At 58.1% G+C, this 20,330-nt stretch overlaps 2 protein-coding genes and 1 non-coding gene across 3 annotated transcripts; 2 read left to right on the forward strand and 1 right to left on the reverse strand.

Moving 5' to 3' along the window:
• The first annotated feature begins 242 nt into the window (after nt 1-242).
• On the forward strand, nt 243-331 carry JDV02_003745. Its single transcript has one exon. It is a non-coding gene; the product is annotated as a tRNA-Lys (tRNA).
• A 248-nt stretch (nt 332-579) lies between these two features.
• JDV02_003746 (uncharacterized protein) lies at nt 580-2,795 on the reverse strand. Its single transcript, XM_047984909.1, has 2 exons — nt 1,985-2,795; nt 580-1,926 (listed from the first exon to the last, which is right to left on the reverse strand). Exons 1-2 carry the CDS (start codon nt 2,641-2,643, stop codon nt 696-698), a joined length of 1,890 nt encoding a protein of 629 aa, XP_047840884.1. The 5' UTR covers nt 2,644-2,795; the 3' UTR covers nt 580-695.
• Nucleotides 2,796-12,235: 9,440 nt separating this feature from the next.
• Nucleotides 12,236-16,503, forward strand: JDV02_003747 (uncharacterized protein). The gene is made up of 3 exons (XM_047984910.1): nt 12,236-13,428; nt 13,575-13,733; nt 13,854-16,503. Exons 1-3 carry the CDS (start codon nt 13,415-13,417, stop codon nt 16,021-16,023), a joined length of 2,343 nt encoding a protein of 780 aa, XP_047840885.1. The 5' UTR covers nt 12,236-13,414; the 3' UTR covers nt 16,024-16,503.
• Nucleotides 16,504-20,330: the final 3,827 nt, after the last annotated feature.

The raw sequence follows: 20,330 nt of genomic DNA on the forward strand, positions 1-20,330 counted from the left end.
AAATTTGAAGGGGCGCCTCCGTCGCAATGACAAGCTGCTGCATCCACCACCCGGCCCGCAGCCCACGTTGACCAGGACGAGACGAGAGCCGAGAGCGAAAGCCCAGGGTGGAAAAGTCCAATGCTCAAGTGGGCCGGGGGCACAGCAAGCGGCTCAAGGACGCTCCTCTCGCTGCCTTAAGTTTACTCCGTATAGGTAAAAATAGCGCTGCCCCTTTCAACAATCCAGCACCAGGATTCGGTGCCCGGTTAGCTCAATCGGTAGAGCGTGAGACTCTTACTCAAGAGTACACGAAATCTCAAGGTTGCGGGTTCGACCCCCGCATCGGGCTTTTCCTATAGTTCCATTCTTCGATTGGCATCAAATTTTTGCTTCTTTTCGCAATTCTTTTTGTTCCGATGTTACGCTCTTGTCTGGTTCTTTCCCCAGCTGATGAGCTTTCTTACTCCCTTTTTTTATTATTACCCCTCATCTTTTGCCGCCTCGACTCTCCCAAGCCATGCCATGACACAGTTGGTCGCCATAATTTGCTCAACTCGCACCTGCTCGCAGTGGAAATACAGATGGCACAATGAGTTCCCTGCATCTTCTCTTTTCTATGAATAGTTCTGTCTTGCCCTTTTGCTTAGTACAAGCGAAATAACACGTGATACGGTATTACTGTCCGGAATTCTCATGTCATTATATCCATCAGTTTACGTCGCCGGCTCAGTCGTTATGACAGATGTTTCCGCTCCCTTATTCTTGTCTGGCTTGCACCCGACCCCAACTGCCTGCTCCTCGCACCCATTATCATCTCCTTCCTCTGCTTGTGAGTGCAACGCGGCCAATCTTGCGCGTCGTTTCTCTAGCTTGGCCAGGCCCCGTGCCCTCTTGGCATCTAGTCTCTCCTGATCTTCGCGCAGTTGCTGAATCACCTTACTCTTTGCTCGAATCCTTCCTCCGTATTTCCAAAACATGAAGGGGATGGGAATGGTGATGACTTCGAGAAGACCAAGGAGCGTCCCCGCCCACTGTGGTGTCAACTTCTCGTACATCTGCGGCCCTGCTAATGGTAGCGTGCCACCAAAGACGCTTCGGATGACAGCGTTGCCAGCTAGGGCACTGGCAGCGTAGATGCCGTACGCCCCGGCAAGATAGTTGGAGCCGTATATAAAGCTAAGTGTGTTACCGAAGCCGAAGGGGATGCCAAAGGCGATGGGACCCGACCAGTGGATGCTAGTGGGAAGGCAAGTCCACGAGAAGCCGAGCTGCCCGACACTCGCCGATACCGCACCAATGGCCATGACGAGCGCCTGCGCCTCGGGCTGGACCTTGCCCGTATCCGGGTCGCGCGGCTGCGAGTTGATGAGCCGTCGCAGAAGCGGCTCCGCCACGATGGCCGTCAAAGTACCGATACCGATTCCAATAAAGGCCAGCCCGGACGTGCCCGGCCCCCAGCCACGATGCTCGGAGAAGACGATAGGGTATGCCACAAAGCAGAGGTACAGAATGCCGTACACGATGGAGATCCAGGCATTCATGCACCACAGGATCGGTTCGTTGGCGAACAAGACGAAGGGCCGGCTCAGGTTGACCTTGAGCAAGTGCACTGTCGAGACACGCTGGTCATACTGACACCAATATCTGGGGTCGTCCATCTCCTTACGCATTCGTGCCGCTTTGCGCTTCAGAATAGCCGGTGCATATGTCTCCTTGAGCGTCAACATGAGCGCAATGGTCAGACCGGCCATGATGAGGACGATCCAGTTGGCCCACCTCCATCCCAAATACTGGAAGACGAAACCACCGATAATTGGGCCAGTCACCGGCCCGTTGAGAGGCGCTACACCGAAAAGCGACATGCTCCGCGCAAGATAGTCCGGGTTGGACACGTCGACAACGCTGCCAGGAGCGTTGGAGATCATGACGGCACCGAAGAAGGCGCTGATGTCCTGGTCAGTGCATCGAGTCCCTCGGAGCTTTCGCACAAGGTAGTACATACCCGAAGAAGCGCGTCACAATGATGGTGGTCAACGACTGCGCGACGCCGCAGGGAATGATGAGGATTGCCCAAAGGCTCAAGCAGATCAGGTACACCGGCTGACGGCCATACAGCTCACTCAAAGGCGCAACGACTAAACTGCCCGCCGCCAGACCTAGCAGATACGTCGTCATGCCCAGGGTCACAATGGTCGTGCTGGTACCGAATTCGGCGATCAAGCCAGGTGTGGAGGACGTATAGCTGGTGCTGTACATGGTCGCAACCCAAGTCGCAAACGACACCACGAAAATGGTCCAACACCTATACCACAGCGGCCAGTACTTTGGGTTTTCCGCGTCATTCTCCTCGAAGATGACCTCGAACTCGGGGGGGCGAGAAGCTGCGCTGCCGGTGCTGACGACGCTGGTGCCCGTCTTGGTGTAGGTGATGGGTTCCCGTGCTTGGCGTTCCGCCTCGGTCGCGACATCAGGCGTCAGGGCGCGGCCAAGTGTCTCGTACAAGTCCTCATTGTCGAGGCGCTGGGTGTCGACGGACCGACGGCTGTGATTAGTACGGGTTCTGATGGCCTCGAAGTGAACCGAGTCGCCATCGGAAGACGAGGCGTACGTCTCACCCCCAGAGCTGGTCGGAGAGAGTGCTTTCTCAGGGTCTGGAGGCATGTCGAGGACGAAGTCGGGTCTGCATCGGGCCAATGGGACGACTCTTCCGGGTGAGATGAATCGATCGCGATGCAGGACAGTCGGGCGACTGAAGTGGTGAGCTGGGGGCACAATCTACGAGACTGAGAACGAGGCAGCAAGGCACAAGGCCGACCGACGAGGGAAAGAACCAAGGGAACAGCTGATTAATGACCCCTTGCGAGGTCCAAGGCGCCCCCTCCCGATAATCTAGCATCTTGGGCCCCGTAACCGGCGTCGGCTCGAAACCGGACATAGCGCGGCACCAGCACCAGGTGGAGAGCGATCCATGTTGGCTGCCGACACGGAGCCTGAGCCGCAAGGGTTGGTCCGAGTGGCTCCATGTCCGCGGACAAGAGGACGGGCGTCGTACCCGGGGGCATACGGCTACATTGTGAGTAATTACAAGGAGATTTATTTGTCTCCTCACTTGGCCAGTTGCGGTTTCTGTTACAATAGCAAGCCAGTCTTCACGGGGAGGCGGACAAATGATTCGGGCTCAGGTGGATTGGCCTGGGCCTCATTTGCCCGAAATGCTGCTGGCGGATTTTACACCGGCAAGTGCACACAGTCCGCGGTCGATGGGCCTTCGACACCTACATACTTACGTACGAAATAGGTACGATTGGGTCTGCCCTCACGTCCGGCCACGGCCTCAACGATGTGAAGCGGGGGCGAGCGAGCCGCAGGCACTTGGGCGGGGCTGCGCAGCCCCTGTGCCGAGGCTTCAGGTTAATAATAAAAGTACTAATGCGACCAATGCCTGACCCAGGAAACGAGGGGGTCACCCTGGCCGATATACTCTTTTGCAGAAGGCGCTTACGAAGTTGATGCCGTCTTTTCGCAATGCTGATCCATGCGCAAACGCAATCTCTGCTTCCGAGAGACTAGCGACGTCGCCAGAGGGCGCAAAGAAAAAATAAAGAAAAAGAAAGGAAGAAAATATCGATTTTCGCCCCGCTGCCACGCGCGCCCCCACGAGAGAGACCCGCTGATGACTCGTAAGCGGGGTCGGACAAGGCGAGCCTCATTTACATTTTCATTTGAGGCGCGGAGCGGAGGTCCGGGCTCGGATGTGGGCCTTGAACCCCACCTCCCGGGGAATTCGGATCTGGCACCGGCACCGGCACCGGCCACGGGTTCTGGGTTGCACGGAGGTGTTGTGTTGACACGGGACTCGGCGTAGAGCATTCCGAGCCCGTTTAATCAAGAGCCAATGGGTGCATTGGGTCCAATTGATATGTAATTCAGTCGTGCTGCGATGCGCCGTCCACGCTGGAAAGCCGAGGCGGGGTTCGAATGTGTGAGGTCACTGCCTGCTTGTGCTGCCGGCCTTCCGGATGCGATGACGGTTTGACAGAACAGATGAGACAGGATGGCTATCCTGCTGTTTCCATCCATACGAAAGCATACATGCCCCTTGAAAGAAGGACCAGCGTGGGTCGACTATCGCTTTCTCTACAGCCTGTGAGACTGCTGGGGTCAGTATCGTTTGTGGAGGTCGCAATGGTGTAGGGTAAGTCTGCACAGGACGCAACTGAGCACAAGGGGAAGTCCCTCGTGGCTTCCATACAGCTGTTTGGAGGAAAGCTACAAGCTATATGGCGTGGAAGCCTTTTTCGAGAGGGGGGAAACGAGAAAATGAGAGAGCCATGCGCATCGCGCTCAGCATCGGCCAAGTTCGTGGCCCCGACATTGAGCAATGAATGGGCAAGGTCAATGACCACAGTGAGACCGCGATGACCATTTTTCGTTATGTAGGACTCTCTCCGCAAGCTTAGGTACTTATCTTAACCGAAATCGACTTTTCGTTTCAAAGGCTTTGTGCTTTACAAGAGGAAAGGGGGCCGACGCAGACAGGCCCGGCCGGACTCGGCGTGTTACATAGGAAGCGCGCATACGTACTCAGTGACAAGGCCACCCTTTTTTCCACAAGGACGCCGCTGAGCAAGGCTTTCGGCGGCGACGGGTAAGATTCGTGACCTGTGCGTATAAGAGCCCTCCATGGTACATACACTCAAGCTGGACGAGTCCTGTGCGCATGTAGCCGAGCGTCTTGCTTTCGTCAACCACCTCTTTACTAACATAGAGTTTAATACCAGGGCAGCAGAGCTATCCTCACCGGGGCCAAAGCGGAATCCCGTTCGTCGTAAACAAGCGACAGGCATCGACGCACCCGAGCAGACGCAGCCCAACGGCGTGTCCACGAAGAAGCAGATGCCAACGATACCGCCAGAGAAGGTCAGCCCTGCTGGGTCAGTCACGCATGCCGAGACTGGCCGGTCGATTCGAAAACGGGGGCCGGACGCACTCTCAAGAGCCTTCACGTCGGTTGACGTGCTTTGAAAGGCATGCGAATATCATGCAGTGCGCGCTGTCAAACGCGAGGTGGAGGCACAGCGGCACGGGCAGAGGCAGCATCGAAATGATCAGCTCCGACCAGCCTAGCTAGTCATTCTCCGCGGCCCCGTCGTCGCGAAATGATCTGCCGACCCGGCTGCCCGTTCACAAACTTGAACAGGCCCCCCAGCACCGACGCCAATCTTTCGACGCGTCTCTTCGCTTGGGGCTAGAAGAGTTGTAGATCTCGGTGTGTGCCCTTTCCATATATACAATTGGCAGCGGTTTCTCGGAGCTCGGCAGAAACGTTGGCAGTGACGGAAGCCTCATCTATCCGCGCAAGCATGAACTGTGTGCGCCATAATGCCGCTGTGAATGCGTGTTGGCTCGGATGCCTTCTGTTTGACGGACACTAGTCGCAGATGGCTGCTAGTAGAGTGTTTGGTGCTTCTAAAGACTGTACGAAACGGCATGCACCACCCTTTCTGGGCGAGATTTACAGTCCCAAGACTTGCTACTTTAGGATAGAAGAGAGAAACATGGAAGGGTGTGATCGAAGCAAAGGCCCGTCTGGTGATAGACAGCGGGAACGTCCTGCTCGATAGTAGCATGTCTATTTCATGGGGGGACACGCTGTCGGACACCGCTGAAGAGTTGCAGCCTTGCGGGTGGGCTGTCAAGGGCGCGGAGGGCATGATGATGGCCGTCACGGCACCAAAGCAACGGGCCTAGATGAATCGACGCACGTCGACATCGGAGAGAAACGCCACCGCAGATGTGGTGTCGGTCCCGTGGGCAGAGCACGGCAACGTGCCTCCTATGGTCAGCAACGCACGCTACGAGTCCCGTGCCACACGTCTTACACCTGGTTGCTCTTGTTTACGCCTCTGCTTCCTTTTCTTTGGCGTCTGCACACCACGATCTCACCGCCGTCAGCTCCCGACTGCAAGATGTAGTAGTGGCCGCGGCTTGCTTCGGTGAGACAAGAGTGTGTCGTATGTACGAAGTACGTGCAGACGCTAGGTGTTGATGCATGATAAGCGAAAACCACCCGAGCTACGGTAAGTGAAGGCGGTCTGGGAGGTCCCTCATGTCTACGGACCATCATACTCAAGTTACCGGGGCGCGGCTCACGGAACGACCCTGGCTGCCTGCATGTCGACCGGCTCTGCGCGAAACAGTGTTGCATGCGCGCCGTCGCGTTGAGATGCCGCAAATGCCGTGGCTGCTGGACGCCCACAGCACACGCGCGCCAAAAGAAGTGGTAATGCAGGACGGACTGAGTGCGCTTTGTCCGCTGGCATGGCCCGAAACACGCTGAACGAAGGCGCACCTAGTCGCGCGCCGCCGCTCGGTGACTTCCACCATTCACCCATGACGGATCATCGCGTCAACTCGCAGGGCTCGTACCCCAGAAACGAGGCCGAGGGATGCACTTGACGGGGAATTGTCAGCTTGTCACTGGCAGCAAATCACTCTCTTGATGTGTTTCCCTTCTGCTTATCATTCTGGTAAAGGAAGCGGTCCACCGCTCCCTGGAGATTTTGTTGACAGGATGCTGAACTCGATGGAACAATGCGTTCGGCTCCCCGCCGGGAACGAGCGCCGGTTCCGATTGACTTCCCGCAACAGACCGCGTTGTGACGTGGAACCGCTCCCGCATGTGTTGTGGAACGCTGAAGTACAAGTACACCCACAACGGGCAGAGGGCTTTGACAGATAACCAGCAGAGGCGCAGTCGAGGTTCGTGTCGCTGACCCGTCGGACGGCATGTCACCAGGGCCCATCCTGTGGCCGTCCGACTCAAGCACGTTGCCCGGTTGAATTTGCCCGTCGCGAACTAAGGAAGCGCGCATCGAGCGTCTTCTCGCTGGGCGTGCCGAAGACCGCGAAAGATACGGCTAGGGCTGCATCTCGATGAAGCTATTGCCTCAGAGGTGGCGCGGGGACGGCGGCACCTGCGGGTCACGTTGGCGACTTGCTGGGATGTGGAGCGTTTCAGCCTTCCCGAAGCGCGATGCAAGTCATGACAGGCTGTCAGACACAGGCGGCTCTCTCGTGCAGCGACGAGAGGCGTGACAAGCCGCCTTCACTCGCGCCGGACAGCAGAAATGAACCCCAACCCAGCCTGACTGCGAAGTCGCCCAAACGAGTAATCTCCAGGAAGCTCCAGAGTACAGCCTAAGACGGAGACTGCCCCTCTTGGCAGTGGGCTGGAACCGTTGGCTGTCACCTAGATCGAGATGATTGACCGTGACGATGGCGGATACCTTGGCCGGATCGAATTGTACGGTCCGGCTGGCTCTGCCCGTTCGCTCGATTCGTCTCCCGACATTAAACGGGCAATGGTGAGTGACTTTTCTTGACGCCGCAAGGTTCCGCGTGCCCATCTCGTCATGCCGAAACCCACGAGCCGAGATACGACAGCCTGGTTGCCTGGTGCATACAGTGAGTGAATGGGGCATGCTATTTCTGTCTCGCTCGCCCTTCTGTCCTTTGAGCAAGACGCGGTCGAAGCTGTCCCTCCTCCCACCATGAGGTTGGATTGGCAGGCCGCGACCGCCCAGCACCCGTGCGTGGTGCCACGGCGACCTCGTCCGAATCGGGCGTTGGGCGGCCTAACTTGCCACATCCCGGGGGCGTGGTGGCATGAGGCGCGGAGATTACACCGGCGTCGGCAGGGGAGTGCCAATGCTATCGCGGCGGCATGTGAGAGCGATGGCACGTTGCCCGAGCGCAGCTGGACAGGCTGCTCACGGTGCTGGCCTCGGTACCACGTATGCGTCTCTGTCGGACTGCCCTTTGCGCCCCTGATGAATTGCTGCTGCTGCTGCTGCTGCTGCTGCTGCTGCTGCTGCTGCTCTCGCTAGGAGACAGGGGAGGGGAGAGTCACGGCGGCGGAGTCACGGAGGCGGCGGAGGCGGCGGCGGAATCGCGGGACCAAGCCAAGACACGGCCGCCTGGGAGGGGAGGAAAGGCGGAAAAGCCACGACGACGGCCGTGGAGGCGAACCGCCACGTCACTAGCCACACTAGAGGGTCTGGACAGGTCCATCGAGTGGATGGAAGCGCTGCGACACGCAAAAGATCATCAGAGGGGCTCATGTGGGTTGACGCGACCTTGCCGGGAAGAGTCGCAAATATGTCGATCAGGTGTGGCTTTCGTCACCAATTTGCCACACTTCGAAGGTGGGGAGAAATCTCGGACAGCAGGCGCTGAGCCACACCGGCCACCAGCCAGCTCCTGGTCGTCAGGTGGTGTTGTCGTGTATGCTGTATGTCCTCGGACCACTCACTGACAACAAGGACGACTGTGAGGGGCGTCAACCCCAGTCCTCACCACTGTCACAGTAGTCACCCCAGACCAACATCATTCGCCCTTCACCGCTGTGCTGTGGCCTTGCGACTCGTGGCGCCGGCTGATGTGCAGCGGCAACATGGTCGAATCGTCACTTCCCGGACCGTACGTGCAGCAGTAGTAACCGACCACTAAAAGCATTGCACGGGCACCGTCCTGTGGTAGATGTTATGCTTGTTGGTAGCGACTCTGTAGTGCCCGTGGTAAGCTCGTCAGGACCAGCCGATGTCCATGTCCACCACGGGCCGTCGTCAGCCGTGTTTTATCGTCAATGAGCCAGCAGCCCGTCTCGGTCGGCCTGGCCCGCATTAGACGCGCATCTGTACTTCGTACGGCACGGCGGCGCGGAGGACGAAACCCAGCGACAAAGCAATCTTGACATCTGGCGCGCCCATAGCCGACGGCAGATGTTGCGGGCTGCTCATCGGACTGGCCGGACGCACAGCCCGGAGATCGACAAGGCTGGACCCAAAGGGTTGTGCAAAACAATGTGCGCCGACGGTGCAGATCCGCAAACACGGACAGTGACGAGTGGGAAGCGACGAACGTTGCGCTTGTCGTTGGACTCCAATAGCGTGTCAGAGGTCGTGCAACGGCGCCCATCGAGGCCAGGGACCGCGCCACTAATGCTGGACTTGGACAGAAAGTCCACCAGCACAGCCACACGGAGTCAGTTGTTCCAACCAACTCAATGGCTGCGCATCGTGTTTGGCGGGCGCGATCAATTCGCACTGCAGGAGCACGCCGCGTACCCAGGTCAATATGATGTCAAAGGGACGTTGCGATTTGGGCCATCTGCACCGGTTAGAGAGATAAAAAAAAAGTTAGCAAAGACTTTGTCGCCGCCGCTCAGCGAGCCAGGCTGTTTTGGTGGATGAGACGGGCCGGTCAGTGGCACGCCGCCCACATGGGCTTGGGTGTCACCGACGCCTCTTCGGTCCGTGGCTGCAGGCGACGTAACAGACGGATGGGCGATGGTTCGCTCGTGTCACCGTGCATTGTCGTACATGAGCCCCGGGCCATGGATCTCTGCGACTGTGGCGAGAGCTCTGCTTTTGGGCATGCATTTGAGAGAAGGCACCAGACCTGTCGTATGGACGGACGAGCAAGCTGACGAGGCGTTGGTCACGTCGAGGGGCCTGGTCTGGCAACGCGTCAGTCGAGACAAGGAAACGAGAGGCTTGACAGCTGAGGGTTCATCTAGGCGGGCACTGGGCGGCATCAGCTCTGGCGCACCTCAAAAAGGTCTGCTGTGAGTAGAGTCGCCGACATAGTTGCCGGAAGAATTGTGTGGTTGCCAGCTGTCGGCGACGGACATGCTCTGATGCTGCTTTGGTGGTGGTAGAAGTGATGGAAGTGGTGGCGGGTGTGGATGGCGGGTGTGGATGGTGGTTGGTGGCGGCGGCGGATTGGCTCTCTCGCGTGCAAGCTAGGATGAACGACGTGCACCGGGGGAGGGGGAGGGGGGAGGCACCAGCCACAGTGGCACGGCTTGTACGATAGACGCACATCTAACCTCATTCATTAGACGACCTGCGAAGAGCTTATGGCTTGTAGGTATGCGTATCTACCTGCATGCCTACACTGCCTAGTACTTTTCTAATTGACAGGGAAGATGCCCGGAGATGTACTTGTCGCGTCGACGTACAACAGGGGTAGGTCGTGGCTCTGCGGCAGATGTCCGATGGAAACCCGTGAGAGGCCGGCCATGGGGAGCTCGTATTGCACTCCCGAACACTGCAGGTAGGGCAGAGATTGTCCCATCCACACACAGTTCCTCTCGGGCGACGAGAAGACGTCGACGTCTCCTGGTATCCAGCGCAAGTGTCGCCACTGTCTTCCGCGACCCTTGTCGCAGCTGGGCGCCGTACGAAGGAGGTAGGTACCAACGTGAGGTATCGACCACCAAAAAAAAAGTTCACTCTGGTGCCCTGTCGGGCGAGATGGCGGGGTGGGCATAGCACCCCCATTCTCATTCACTGGCTCAAACGCCCCGGGTAAGGAGACACGCCCCGTGGCTCCCAATTCAGTGGCTCTCGTGGCACCATCTCTGGCGGGGTGCCCACCTCGGCCACCTCAGTGTCAAGGCCAGATGCGTCTCGTGTCGCGCACTAACAATTAAATTAAGCTATGGGCGTTTTGCCCCCCCCCCCCCTTGGCGGACGACGTGCTAGCGCCGACAGGGGTTGTGTTCGAGAGCGTCCTGGCCCTCCCGGGCTCCATCTTCCATGCCAGCCCTCGCTGCAAGTCGCTGGGCATTGCGCCTGCCTGCCCCATTCAGGCCGCAGGTGCGAGCAACGTCCGGCTCGGCCATGGCCTGCGGAAGTGGACGCTGAGCGCGCGCGTGTGATGAGTTGGGAGTTGCAAGGGGAAGGTCGTGGTGCACTTGCTGAGGCGAGACGAAGCGAGGCGAGGCAGAGGGGCCTCGTACGAGCACGAGTACAAGTTAGCAAGTACCTGTTTAGTGAGGCACCGCTCTGACTGGAGTCTGCACTCCGCAGGTACTTCGTACTTCGTACCTCTAATTCTGAATCTTGAGGACGGTGGTTATGGTGTGCGCTGAAGCGTGCAGCTGCTGCGGTGGAATCGTTGGACAGCAGGAGCCCCTGGATCGCGTCATACTTACTACTACCTACCCCTACAAAAAAAAAAAGGGCTTGTATGTGAATCGCCCAGGCATTGGCGGCTGTTAAGCTTAGTACTAAGGTATCTACAGTATACCTGCCTTGCCCTGGACAAAGAACCAGTTCGCCGAGCACGCACTGAGTGGCTAGACAGATAAATGAGGGGGCTGAGTCGGCGCGGGCGCTGCGATGCCAGAGAAAAAAACACAAGGAACGACGTGGACATCAGGAGGTATGTGCTGTCATTGTCCCGATGTACCCGCGCTGGCATTGTACATACCTCAATTGACGGCAAGTCTTCCCCATCGTACCTGCCCTGCCCAAGCAGCCAAAGGCAGGCAATTCCCTAGCAGACGGCGCCAAAAGTCGGTCTCGCTGGGCTCCTCGTCGTTCCTTCTCTATCGCGCGCGCTGGACTCGCCAACCGCCACACCCCCCCTGGTCCCAAGACGGCCGCAGACTGTTCATTTTACGTCGAACAAGTACTCGCGTGGCCTTGCCAGAAGTCTTCGTCTCAAGCAAGGGCGAGGCAGGTACGGAGCTACCTACCTACCTTAGTAGTACCTTAGCATTTGTACCTTGCCTGCCTTCCTTACCTTGGGGACTTGTTGGAGGGGCGGCAAGACGCCGAATCCTCCCAAGCCCAGGCCAACCCTATTTAGTCGCTTCGCAGCGGAGTACCTCCGGGCTACTGCTGACCTCTGCCTCCTCATGCTCTCCACCGGGCTGTCCTCATAATTTGCAGCATAAGGTGGTACCTGAGGGTAATGATAATTCACACGGGCAGCATCCCCCATCCCCTGGCTTATTTACTTTTGCCCTTTTCGGCGGCGACTGTGGTCTTTCGCATGGTGCCAGATGGATGCACGAAGGCAAAGGCATAGACGTCTGCGTGCCACTGGCAGCTCTCTCTCTCTCTCATCGCATGTATTGTTGGTAGATGACCTCCACCACCCTCAACTCCATCGTCCACACACATCCGTTGCCGCCCCTCTGCCCAGCCCAGCCCATCCCATCCCATCCCATCCCATGCCCTTCAAGCCACCGGGCGCAACGTCCGGACGCCGCTTGCACTGCAAAGACGTGCACGGCGCTTGGTCTTCATCCCGGCCTCCCTCAAGGCACCTACCTATGTACATACCCACTGTTGAATTACGGTTCGGTGCGCTTTTCAGAGGTTGAGCGTGTGCCGCACCCCGGCTCCCCACGACACGCCTCTTCGCCACAGTCGTCGCTCCTTAGCAATCGTTCGTTGCCTTTTTAAGAGCCGTCCCGTCGTCGTCGGCCATCCTTCTCCCCACTCCCCACAGCGCCCGCTCCGCTCTTGGCCCTTGTAGGTCACGCCCTATAGTACTGCCTACCTTGGTGCGCTCGCCGCCCCCCGATTCCCAGCCCTTGGAGTACAGCAAAGAAGCGACGTGGATAGAGCCCTGCTCACCCCGGCCTTGCGTAAAGCTCTCTACGCCCCAGCCTCGACAAAACATCTGCGGACCAAGACGCCTTCGTTTTGACCTGCAGACCGTGAGCTGTCCGCGAGTGGGTGCTGAGTGCCTGGCTGCAGCTACGACGACCTGTCCGGCCGCCAGATTAGTCGTGCAGTGCGGCGTGCCGTTGCCCAGATTCAGCCCTCGACACTACTTATTCACTACCTACCTAGCCTCACCATACCTAAGGCATCTTAACCAGCCTGCCTGCCTGCCTGCCTTACCTCGCCCAGGGCCCAAGAGGTCGATTACAGCGCATTGTGTCGTGTGCGATACGACCAGCCGCAAGCCATCGCGACGGACGCCCTCTCTCTCACCCTCGACATTTTCCGCCGCGGCTCGACGCGTTCACACCCCCCCGGGCCTCGTCTGATCCCTTACCCTGGGCTCCCGCTCGTCGCATCGAATCGACCATACCATACCTAGCACCCGAGCCACGGCGAGCCACCAGGTCCAGGTCCACTGGAGACCCAGGCCTCCTGGTGCAACCTTCAAATCGGCACCATCGCCCACCCCCGTCCACCCGCCCTGGTCCGTCTGTCCTTCGCTTCAACCTTACAAGCAGCCCCCACTTGCTCGACCTCCGACATCCTCTCCCACCGCCAAGCCTCAGCTTCTTTTCTACCTTCCTCTAGCTTCCTCCTTTCATCAACAACCGTCGCTCGTTTCTTCCTTCCGTCGTCTCGACTGTTGCTGGCCTTTTCTTCTTCCTGATTTCCCTCGTAACTGCCGTGGACCGCCCCAAACTCTTGCGCCCGCCTGCCTCCTGCCAACCACGGCCTTGTCCATGGGACTCTTCGACACCGCCTAAACAAGTCATCGCGACTGCAGAAGCAGCACTTCCGCCTCTGCACTGAGACCTACACGTGACGGCGACGGGTTCGCCAACCGCTTGCAAGACCCGAACAGACCTGCCGTCTCGACGGCCTCGCCCTCGTCTGGTGCTACCATGTTTCGTCAACGGTAAGGAACGGCCTGAGCGCCCTCCCGTCTGCCAGTGTATAAGTGCAGCTCTGAGCCGAGCCCAGTACATTCACTGCAGTGTCGCCGCAACGTCCCTGTTCCGTCTCTCGCTCCTTTCCGCCTGCTGACTCTCCTTCTCGCTGTAGGACAAGCTCACAGAAGCCAGCTGATGGCCTCCTGGCCGACTTCCGACAGCAGTTCCCTCAGGTTGGCCCTGTTAGCACTGAGGCCCCTGCGCCGAGTATCTCCCAAACGAGCGTAGCGGACCAGCCCATACTCATCACCGCTCCAGATCACGTCGACAGGTACGTGGACAGCGCTTTTGGATCGTTTACAAAGTGTCTTTGCGGGACGCTTTGTCCGACACGCCTAGCGGATCGCAATCACTGTACGCCAGGGCAGTTCTTGACTGACAAACGCCATAGCGCTGCCCAAAATGTTGACCATGAGCCCTTCAGGGATCAAGACCCGACACCACGTGCCTCCCACGAGCCGTGGCGATTTACGCCGTCGCTGCTTGACCCAATTTCGTACGCCTTCAACTCCTTCGCCAACGCGCCTCCGGGCTACTACACGCCAACCCCCGGGGGCAACAACACCTTGTTCCATCCTCAAGCTGGTGACCTGCACACCCCAACGCTAGTCATGGCTCAAGGCCTCGGGACACCCTTATCCATGCCGACATCGGGAGACGGCCTCCAGTCTGGTGTCACTACTATGGACATGTCGGGCTTCCAAAATCTCCAGCCACATCAGTTCCACCACTTTAATCCGTTCATCCAGGCACCTCCGCCACAACCAGGCTTCGCCCCTTCGTCCTTCGTCCATCAGGATACGGGCTACGAGACGATGGAACAGGATGCTTCTCCTAAATCTGACCCTTCTGACAGTAGGATGCAGTCTATGGCGACGGTAGTCAACCCGCAGAAGTTTTCGACGGTTCCTATGGGCCAGCCGCTACCAGCCTCAGCCGAGAAATTTCGTTTCCACTCTACCTTGAACGCGCCTACCGCCATGGTTAAACATGCAGACGAGATACCGGTGACATATTTGAATAAGGGGCAGGCGTATTCGCTATCCATCGCGGATACGAGCGGCACCATCCCTGTTCAACCTGGCACCAAGTACCGTACGTTTGTGCGCATATCCTTCGAGGATGAGGAACAGCGGCAGAAACCAAGTGTGTGCTGGGGGTTGTGGAAAGAGGGACGTGGCACAAATGAGGCTCACCAAAGAGGCGGCAAGCTTCAAGCCGTTGAATTTGTTGAAGCGGGCCAGCCCGCTGATGGAGACGACAAGAGAACTCGCATCGAGCTCGAAACATCCTCCTTCGACGGTTTCTCGGTCACTTGGACCCCTGGCATCAACGGGGCTCCCGAGGCTAATATTGCTGTACGATTCAATTTCCTCTCGACCGACTTCAGCCACTCCAAGGGCGTCAAGGGGATTCCAGTTAGGCTTTGCGCCAAAACTACTCTCGTCTCCCCCAGTCCCGCTCCCGAAACCTCCCCCGAGATTTGTTTCTGCAAAGTCAAGCTTTTCCGCGATCATGGAGCCGAGAGAAAGCTGTCAAACGACGTTGCGCACGTGAAGAAGTCAATCGACAAGTTGAAGCAGCAGCTTTCTCAGCTCGAGAGTGGCATGAAGGACTTTGGCAAGAGAAAGAGACATAGTGGGCCGGCTAAAGGGGCTGATCCTCAACGTCCCGGAAAGGTTCCCAAGCACAAGAGAACATGGTCCATGTCCTCTGCGAGCTCGGCTGGGGGTGGTGGGGCGCGCATGACCATGGAAGAGGACTTACATTTCAAGTTGCAAACTCTTCAAGATATGTTTACAAGCACTCGACCGGTTAGCGTCCTTTATCTCCGAGGCGACGAGCTGGACGACCCAGACATGCATCCAGTGGCACTCCCCGGCGACATGTCACCACCGAACAGGACCGACGGAGCAAAAGACGGGTCCAACTGGCAGCCCCGAAGCACACAGAGTTCTGTCACGGGCTCAATGGTCTCACCGTCGCCGAGCTCCTTATCTCTTGCATCACAAGCTTCGGCATTAGGACCCGGTGGGGTCTGGCAAAACATGGATTCGGCCACCACCGGAGAAGTTTTGCGCAAGGGGCCCGAACAGCCACACAAGATTGCGAAGACAGACGACGATGGGACCTTGAGCGGATGGATTGAAGCATTGGGGGTCGATACGACATATCGACCTCCGACAGAGCGAGGCGAGAAGCCAGTAGCATGCTTTTATATCCTCCGGGAGACACCGATGGAACCGGCCTATCATAGGGCCATCTACCTCATGAAGCGCACACTGGAAGAATTTAACGGCCGCATAGCCAACAAATGGGGCCTGGACGCGTCGAAAATCGTTCGGACGCTACACGTCATCCAGGATGGCCTGGAAGTGGAAGTCGATGATGACGTGGTCCGCGAGCTTAAGGAGGGACAGGACATGAGGCTCGACGTGGAAACCATGAACCAACAAGCTCCCCCAAAGCGTGAATGGGAAATGTCTGTTGACGGACTGGTCGGAGAGGGTGATGCGAATTCCACAAGCACTGGTGGGCTTGTTCTTCGACTCAAATTTTGATTTAATCCGACGACACGAATTCACGGCCGAGAGAATCGTACAAGCTCCATGCCCGAGGAGAGGAGCCAGATGAGGGAAGTGGCTGGTATCGTTCTGTCTGGCGACGGATAGGATGTCGCCGATGCTACCGTATACATGCACGAGGGAAGGATACCCTGGCGTTGGGTACCGACTGGTTTTTTTTTTTGCTTTTCATTCAAAGATACCAATGCTGGCTCTTTACTTATTTCATCGGCAAGGCAACAATTGGGGAGAGAATAGGAAATATCCAGGGGTGTCTTAGCTGCAGAGGTCTTGGGGGCGCGAGACGCCCGCCATTTGGCGTTGCAGTGTAACTAATTGGTATCCCCAGTTGTTTCTGTGTGTATATTTGTGTTGCGAGGCTGAGTGGATTGGCAGCCCGCGAGTCGGGCGGCGGCTAGGGACGTGTAAGTTACGTTTACATACATACACACACACAAACACACACACACACACATATGAAAGCCTGAAAATGCTCTCAAGAGCTAAACTTGTCTCTTTGGAGACGACGGCCAGGTTTTCGTCGCGCACGAGGTGAAATGTGACGTTGATAATCTACACGATATAGTTGCGAGGGCCCACTTTGCAAGCAACCACGGTTTGAGCAATGAAGAACATGAGCATCACTAGAAAAATAAGGCGATGTGACGGGGGCAATTTCATCGAGGGCGCGTCTGCCAGTCGCAACCCGAGGAAGACAAGGCCATCGGCATCGGCACGCCCGGACATTGAAGGTTTTCCGGGTAGAGGCTTGCTCGATGGCAGCAACCCATTGCGGAATTATTCATGTTTTACACCAAGGGTAGGTAGCGGGGACAGAAAAATGGCGGCCACGGCCAAGCCTCCGTCCAACCGGTTTTGCTTGGCGCGCCATTGGAGGGTCACTTTACGAAGAGACTGTCACCCCCCCCGGGCAGCCCAATCCCCAACGGCCCGCCCGCGCATTTTCGGATGCTGCTGGAGCTAGGGAGCCAGGGTAGGCAGGCAGGTCGGGATGTAGCTAGGAGGGAGGGACAAGAGGTCACTGTCGACCCATTGGGGCCATTTGGGGGAGGAGGAGGAGGAGCCATTGAAGCGCTTCACGGCACATGGAGAGCCGAAGGTTGAGCATTGAAAGTAGTAGGATGGGACCTACTAAGTTAGTTACTAACTTGAGTAAGGAGTGGGAGCTTGCTACCTACGTACGTACCTAGTAGTAAGTACTATGGGACGATGCTGGGGATGGGGGACACTACGTACTAGAGGGGCGTGACTGGAGCGATTGGGCCTGGAACAGCAAATGTGATGGTACGGCAAAAGTGTGTACATGCACGCGCGCATCGCGGTTTGACCATGGGAGTGGCGAGGAGGAAGAGGAGGAGGAGGAGGAGGGGTGGGCGGACCAAGGGAAAATCTAAATCATGGACAATCATGCGCTCGGCACCGGCTTTCCGGAGAGAGGGGATGAGGGGGAGGGGGAAAGTTGAGAAACACGTACGTACGTAGGCTCGATCGATGGCTTGCCAAACTAAGTCAGTAGTAGTAGAGTAGTCGCAACTTTGGTCATGGCGGCCAGGCGTCGACGCAGTGCGAGCTGGATCGAGATAGTCATGGATTTCGGGGTGGGGATTTAGAGGTGAGGTGGAGTCGCCAGAAGACACCAGATGAGACGGGGGTGATGAGGAAGAGAAAAGCGCATCACGAGCGGCCAAGAGCAAAACGCACAGCACACACACGGCGGCGTACCAGAGAAGTGGCCCCCCCAAGCCCGCCTTCCTCCCCACCCCCCTGACCCCCGGCCCGACAGCGTGGCAGCCCAGGCGCTGAAATCGGACCAGTCGATGGGCTGGGGACAGGGGGTTCTGTTCTGCGCGTTGTGGAGACTCGCCCCGGTGCCATGCGGGACGCGGGCGCGGCGAACCCTGGTATCCTGGTCCGTCCCTCGGGGCGCCTCGTGGGAGCGAGTGGGATGGCGTGTGTGGATGTTTGTGGCTCTGGGATTATGGAGCTGAGTCAGAGTTTGATTTGAGGGTTGTGGCTTGCCGTCCTGCTGGGGTGGAGCGCGGGTTTCGAAACGTCCAAAGCGGGAAATTTGTTGTCGTGGGTGCCATGCACTTCTGTCGTGCCACAACCGTAGCGGAAACGAAGGGAACGAACGAAGCGGCGCGCAGCAGCGCAGCGTGTTTGGAGCGAGGCATACGCTTGGTGGATTGGGCGGCATTGCTACCTAGCGCTGGAAGGCGGAGATGAGCCGGACACCTAGGATATTGCTACTCAAGTTACTAGGCAACCCGGAGACTTTGCTGCGTAGTATAGGCGCCGACTCTCCTCCCACGTATTTCGTACCTATGTACGAATATGCAGTGCTTACTGCGTACGGCACGGCGCAGCATGGTAGAGTCAAGAAGGGAGGGGGGACTCACGACGTTGGCCTCAGCGTCTGACGGGAGATCACCGCCGCCCAGTGCCGTGCCATCGTCCTATTTCCTCACGTAGCTCACTGGACGGTGCCGCTCGGGGTTTAGAGTCGGCGCGAGTCTGTTCGGGCGGTAACCAGCGGCGTACATGGACAGCAAAGACTGGATGCCCTCAGTCCTTTCATCTGCCGGCGGTTCGCCCGAGACAACCCCCCATTTGCTCATGGCGGTCGTCGTGTCGTGTCCATTACCCTCCACTCGCCACCTGTGGCTTGGATGCACAGGCTCGGTTCGGGTCTCAAGAGCTTTTTTTGACCGGGGGAGCCGTTTCCAGGCTGGGGCTGGACGTGTCCCCTTCAGCGTTGGCCGAACTGCGAGCACACGCCCCGGCAGGCAGATGCAGGCAGATCTGGCAGTCACCAGTCACCAGCCACCAGCCACAGCAAGAGCAGCGGCGGCGGCGGCGTAAACCTCATGGTCCCAAATGGGCCTCCGGAGCACCAGCGCGCACTTGTGAGCGCCCAGAGGCCACACGCAGGGAGGGGGTGCGGATAGCGGTCCACTGGGATCCGATCAGCGTTTGAAGTGTGGCGAGTGCTTGCGCGTTCCCGCGCTGTTCCAGAGGTACTTTGCGCAAAATGCGTGCATTTCTTGTGGCTTGTGAGTCAATGTGTGGCTCACCGGATATGAGCCGGGCAGCACTGGGGATTTGAGGGCCGTGCGTGTGAGACATTTGCAGGGATCGCGCAGTGGTGTGTGCGAAGTTCGAACGACAAGACAAGCCATCGGCAGCGGGAGCAACAGCGGCAGTACAGTACGTAACGGTAGTACTAGTACTGAAACGACACAACAACCCCCGTGGCACGACTGACCACGGCCCGCCGGACGGAGCACTGTCCCGGGTGTCAGTAGGTACGTAGCAGCAGCCAACGCACTGGCGGGCCGAATCAGGCACGGCTGCCAATGCGCGAGTGTCAGAGGGAGAGGGGAAATACCCATGTGTCGACCATGGGATTCGCTAGGGCGGGCGGGGACTCACGCATCCCAGAGCCGACATGCGCATGCTGCCCATGGCCGCGCACCCATTGGACGTGGGCTGTCTGCCATGTCTGCCTGCTGTAGTTGAACCGGGAGCAGAGAGTGGGGGGAGGGCTGCGGGTGGCGCGGATTCCATCCGTCGAGCCGTCGGTCCCGAGTCGACTGTGGTGGTGAGCCACGCACGGCCTGCCGTGTTGCAAACATTGTATATGCCCGGCGTCGGATGCAGCATGCCGTTGGCAGCAAAAGAAGACGCGTATGAGTAACGCGTGACACCGCTGTTCAGTTAGTACTTGCCCTGCCCAGCTCGCCTGTCAGCATCTCGCGCCTCTGAGCGGCTTGCAGATGTGCCGATCTGCTGCACGACAACGCGTCATGTGCATGTCGTGCTGCGCATCAGAGCGCCGCGCCCTTGATGCATCTAGCGGTTCCATGCGCGGCGAGTCACCTGCCTCCAAGACCCTGCAATGCCGTGGTCGGAACGCGTGGCCGCCGCTGGCTGGGCAAAGGCGGTGAGACACCAACTAGACGCTCGCTGACGGGCGAAGGAAGCTTTGGGGTTGACGCCGAGCCGTCCGTGTTTCGCGAGCCTTGCGGGGGGTTTTTTTCTTTTCAGCTGGAGCCGTGGAGTTGAGTAAGTCTTGCAGGCAATTGCCGCAAGAAGTTGGGAGCTGGCTTCACGGGCGGCTCGACTTTTGCACGAGAAGTCGGCCCTAATACGTATCACCGGCAGGCGGCCTGGTGTCGCGAGGAAGGTAATGACATGATATGTGTGTGCGTACCTTTGAGAAGGTGCGAGGGGCTTGTTTCGGCAGCTCCCTCGGTCACCGTTGCCTTTTGTAAGGATAATAT

Source organism: Purpureocillium takamizusanense, chromosome 3 (genome assembly GCF_022605165.1).
Source record: "Purpureocillium takamizusanense chromosome 3, complete sequence".
Taxonomy (NCBI): Eukaryota; Fungi; Ascomycota; class Sordariomycetes; order Hypocreales; family Ophiocordycipitaceae; genus Purpureocillium; species Purpureocillium takamizusanense.